Source organism: Notothenia coriiceps, unplaced genomic scaffold (assembly GCF_000735185.1).
Source record: "Notothenia coriiceps isolate Sejong01 unplaced genomic scaffold, NC01 NC01_scaffold00005937, whole genome shotgun sequence".
Classification (NCBI taxonomy): domain Eukaryota; kingdom Metazoa; phylum Chordata; class Actinopteri; order Perciformes; family Nototheniidae; genus Notothenia; species Notothenia coriiceps.
In genome coordinates, this window is record NW_011338638.1 from 14677 (window position 1) to 19966 (window position 5290).

The following is a 5290-nucleotide window of genomic DNA, read 5'->3' on the forward strand; positions in this document are numbered from 1 at the left end:
CGTCAAGTTTTTTTCTAAATGGTGTGCATGTGTTTTCAAGATGGTGAAGATGTTTCTTCATTTGCATGTGTTTGGCACATTTGTGTTTCTATATTTGCATCACTTTAGAAGCTGCAGCTTGTTTGTCCTAATTTAAATGTTTTGGGCATTGTGGCGCATTTGCACCTGTTGGCCATCGTACATTACAGGTAAATAAGGTAAAACCATGTAACTTATGGATGTTGCTTTGAAACTTCCCCAGTAGATTACTTATATTATACACACGAGACAATTGTTTTTTGCTTTACAAAAGTTTTAATTGAGGCATTATGAAATGCCAGCTTTTGTTGAATTATAAATGTATTCATTACATATGAAGTAACAATTAGACAATGTTAGCAAAGTAAACACCTACAGGGGTATTTTCTAATTTTGAATATAGCATTATAGCACGAAGTGTCAAATTTGACCAGAGCATGAAAATAAACACCTACTTTTTCCTGTAGTGTCCCTCATTAACTGCAGACTGAGCAATTTTTCCTGCATTGGAGCATATGTGATATCATTATTTATTTGTTTATCACTTTCCTTTCCACACAGGCAACGCTATACAACTGGGGTCAGTCAACACTGACGAAGCCCTTACCTACATCTCGGAGCAGTTCATGGTTACAAAGGGAGAATGGGAACTCGTCAAAATGGACATTTTTTCATTTAATTATTCCAAAACAACTCATGATAAACAGAAACTAACATACAAGGTAAGAACATAGTTATTGGGTCTGTTGTTGTTGACATAGTTCCGATGTCTAGGTGTCCTTAAAAGAGAGTTCACAGGAGTTTAAAAGGTTAAACGCAAAGTTAAAGTCTCCATTATGTATTTGTACATGTTGCAAATATTGGTACTAATTAAAAAGTATATTTAAAAAAAGGTTTGTTTTATTTTAACTTTATTTATTTTTTAGGAATATTTGCATAATATTGCTCTTTAATATTACATAGTATACAGCCATTTCAGGATCCTTGCTTGACAATAATTTTAAATGATATATTTTGTTTTTTTTCCCCAGGTCATAATCTCAAGGAAGCCGATGCTTTATGTGATTAATTTAATCATTCCCCTGCTCTATTTTCTGGTCCTGGATTTGGCCTCCTTCTTCATCAGTGAAGCCAGAGGTGAAAAGCTGGGCTTCAAAGGGACGTTACTTCTGTCCATCTCCGTCATGCTGCTGATTCTTAAGGACATTTTGCCCTCCACTGAAAATAAGCTGCCATGGATTGGTAAGCTGCATTAAATTCTGTATATAATATGGAAAAAAACATGATAGTTGCCAAGTAAATAATCATCCTATGCCAAATCCTGTCTGAGGTCATTTTGATCAGGCCCACATTACATTTAGGTTCTCAACACATTTTGGCCTGCCTTGTTGTAGCTGAAGAAGGTTTGATGAACTTGCCCCAAAGGGTTAAGTTTAATTTTTTTATTTGAGTTTTTAGGCTTCATGCACGGTGGCCGACTGGTGTAAACGCACTACAATGGCCCTAAACACTTCCACTAGGACAGACGCACTGCAGAAACGATGCAAATATTAAAACACAAATGTGCCAAAACACTTACAAATGAAGAAACATCTTCAACAACTTGACAGCACATGTGCAGCCACCGATGTGCCTCAGTAGCCAACCTCTTGGCTCCCCCCCTGCTCATTACTTACCTCGACAACATCACACTGACCAGAAAATGTCGCTGGATCTTTTTAGCCAGCTACTGCCTTGCGATCTTCACCATTGTGGGGTTAAGCGTCCTGGAGGCCATGCTGGTGGGCTACCTATACGACCTCGATGGTTGCTGCTCTATGATGGCTCAAAGCCCTGCTGACGCCCAAATGGATATCCTAGTGGAAGACGAAAATCACAAAGGTAAGGTCTCTCCAAAATTCGACCTACCTACCTACCTACCTACCTATTTATTTTTAATAAACAATGTAATGAACAGAACCAGCCACAGGTCCCCGAGGCTGGCACGGAAAAAGTGCCCAGAGGAACGAGAGCCACGTATCCGGCTTGCTCCTCCTATATCCTTTTCAGCATAGCTCACCCGGCAGGTGCACCTCATCAGACAGATTGCAGCTGGGACCTGCACACACAAAACACACACACAACCAGACGGCACCCCACATGGTGTGGAGGGGTCGTCACACTACCTACCTACCTACCTTTTAATACAGAATATACCTACAGTCTGGTACTTCTTATTTGACTTTACTACATGATCTGAGTACTTGTTCAACATAACTATTTTTAAGATAAGAACACACCCATAAATAGACAGATGTGAGGCACCTTGATACAAATGTGTAATATGTTTTTATATTAGGAGGATTGACTTTAATAGACAATACAATTATACAACACCACAATTGGCAATTTTATATAAATATCTAGCAATTTTCAACTAAGCACTTTTTCATTCTGTTGAACTGTCTCTTCCACACAGAGCCTGCTGGAGCAAAAGAGATTCCTGAGAAAAGTTCCCTTCCTCTGGATGGGCTCAATTGTTGTGACCTGCTGAAACTGATGAAGGTGAATGCAGCTCGACAGGAAGTTGAAGAACAAGACCAGAGAAAGCCGGGACGCTACAGAAGAGCGGCTGTAATCATAGACAGTGTTTACTTTGCCCTCTATTTTTTAACTGATTTCGTTTTTTTGATATACATGAATGCAGAATGGTTTTCAGCGATATATACATAATGATAAGAAGTAGTTGATGTGTGCATAATCTGCCATTGCATGCTCTTGAATCTGACTTTAAAGATTTTTTTGAACTTATATTATTATCACCATTTCGAACCTTTAAATGATTGAACTTCAATGTTGGTGCTCTTTAAATATACTACTTTTTAGTCTTTTTTTAAGTGGTGCAATGAACCAGTTAAGTTTTTCAGACATCAACTTACAGCCTATATTCAAAATATCGACTGTGAAAATGATAGTATGTACAGCATCTGAATTCATATGAATAGTGAACTATGTGTTACTTAACTAAAATGTAACTACATTTTGTAGAAGCTTGCTGGTAGTTCAACCACATTCTTATTCAGAGAGCGATTCAAGAAGTGGTTAAGGTGTGGGTCATTTTGATAACCTTGGCAGCACGGAGGGCCATGTTTGCACACATATTGGTGTTGTCATATAATGTTTAGTGGTGCTTTACAACTTTTGCTGAAACTTTTCTGCCATGTATGTATAACTGTTTTTTAAAACAATACATGCTCCCATTGTTTGATTTGAATCATCAAGCTGCATCAAGCAAATGATAATGCTTACAGGTATAACTCCATTTAATCACCAATATAAACTGTGCTACAATTCAATATACTTTTTTGGTATGATCGTAAAAATAAAAAAAACAGCAGAAAACAATAAAAATGTTTCTCTTATTAAAGTTGTGTGCGTGACTCCAGCCACGACAATAAATATCAGTATAAATCGTATGAACGAAATGAAATTAATTCAGATTCATCACATTTTTATAACGTAACATTTAAGGTTTAACCAACCTTAAATGCAAGACAAAACAAAGCAAGACTTTCTGACGCACGACCAACAAGGATCTGACAAAGACTGCTAAAAGACAAAGACCTAATTACAAGCAGAACTAATCACATATACAAGAGACAGCCGCAGAGGACAAGCAAAAACTCAGGGGCAGCGGAAGGAAAGAATTAGGCTGGGGCAGACAATCAAACATGGGAAAACACAAAGACAGGAAGTAAAAACATACATAAAGCAGGGGAATAATGTTTAGAAATAAAACAGGAAACACAAAAACCAAGACCATGACAGTATCTACTCCCCCTGCACTGTCCCAGGCAAGACGGATTGACAGAGCCTTTCTGAAGGATATGCAGAAGGAAGAGCAGATGGGCAGAGCTCGTTTCTGGGGCTTGTGTTGGTATTCGGGCAGCTAGGGATTCTGACGCAAGACACCAGAATTTGGTAAATTCTCCCAATGGCTCCGGCACGTCTTCTAGAGCTGCTCGACCATGTGGTCTTCCTCCCCCATCTTGCGTACATACGCCTGTCTGGTCATTCTCCTGCTGGTCCTCGAGACCGTCTCCATCTGTAAGGCCGCCCACAGAAATGTCGTCATCAGCAGGCCATAACGTGGCTTCCGAAAATAACCGAGTGACACGAGCAGATTTTAGTCGAGACCGGCGGAAGGTTTGTCTCAAAACTCGTGTGTGTAATAATACGATCCACAAGCAGAGAATTAAGTTCCATAAACGCATTTTTTGTTGATTCACAAATGCCTGATCGAAAGTTGTCAATGTTAGAGAGATATTCACAAATTACTTTTGTATATTTGTAAACTAATTATAGTATTCACAGATCATTTTTTTATTTGTGAAAATATTTTGCATACTGTATTTGCAGATCCGTTTTATATCAGCAATTTTTGAGGAGTTTGCCAATCTTTTCAATGCATTTGTGGATGTTTTTTTACATTTACAAATCACACATTTACTCACAAATTATTTTTATGTTCACACAAATATTATTGAGACAAATCTAACCCCATAGATGTTCTTCATATCACAAAGTCCCAAGAAAAACATAAATAGATGAGAGCAAATGAATTTGAATGAAAAATAATAATAATAATAATTGGTTTTCTATTTTAAACACAGGTGAGTCTAGTTATTTAATAAATACAAAATTCTAACTCGGATACTTATTTTCACTATGTGCAGGTACATTTTGAATGTTCTAAATAATGACCTGGAATTATTTCCTGTCACCTGCCTGTATTTGTTCTTGACCACAGGTGTTTGAGTAGTTTGCACTCTAAAACCCTCAATGTCACTGAGATCTCCTCATGTTCACTTATTGCATCAGCTGCAGCTCAACAATAAAAGCGCCAAGGATTTATGTTATGTAATTAGTTCTATTGAAGTCTCTTACTGTTGTTTTGTTCTGCTCATAATGCAACACGGTTCTGCAGCTTAAAAGCGTGCCCTCAGGACGAGATGAGGGCAAACTATCATGTCAGCCCTGAGGACTCTGGCTTTTCTAGCTTTAGTTGGTGAGTTTTTTAATTACTTGTGGGTTTTACAATTCTACTTTTGAATAGTATGTTGGAATAAAAATACTTTATTTCTCTAGAAAAGTTGTTTTTTTGTCTCTTACCCTGCAGCTGTTTCCAGCAGTCAGACTTCAGACTGCTCATACGTTGGTCTTCTGACACATTTGAACCTGGCGACAACTAATGATCTTCTATCAACCATGCGACCCGTGAAAGTCTGGACTA

At 38.0% G+C, this 5290-nt stretch overlaps 1 protein-coding gene across 1 annotated transcript; it reads left to right on the forward strand.

The window, feature by feature from the left end:
* The first annotated feature begins 526 nt into the window (after positions 1–526).
* On the forward strand, positions 527–3387 carry LOC104943348 (5-hydroxytryptamine receptor 3A-like). The gene is made up of 4 exons (XM_010768716.1): positions 527–740; positions 1050–1260; positions 1741–1899; positions 2477–3387. Exons 1-4 carry the CDS (start codon positions 645–647, stop codon positions 2728–2730), a joined length of 720 nt encoding a protein of 239 aa, XP_010767018.1. The 5' UTR covers positions 527–644; the 3' UTR covers positions 2731–3387.
* Positions 3388–5290: the final 1903 nt, after the last annotated feature.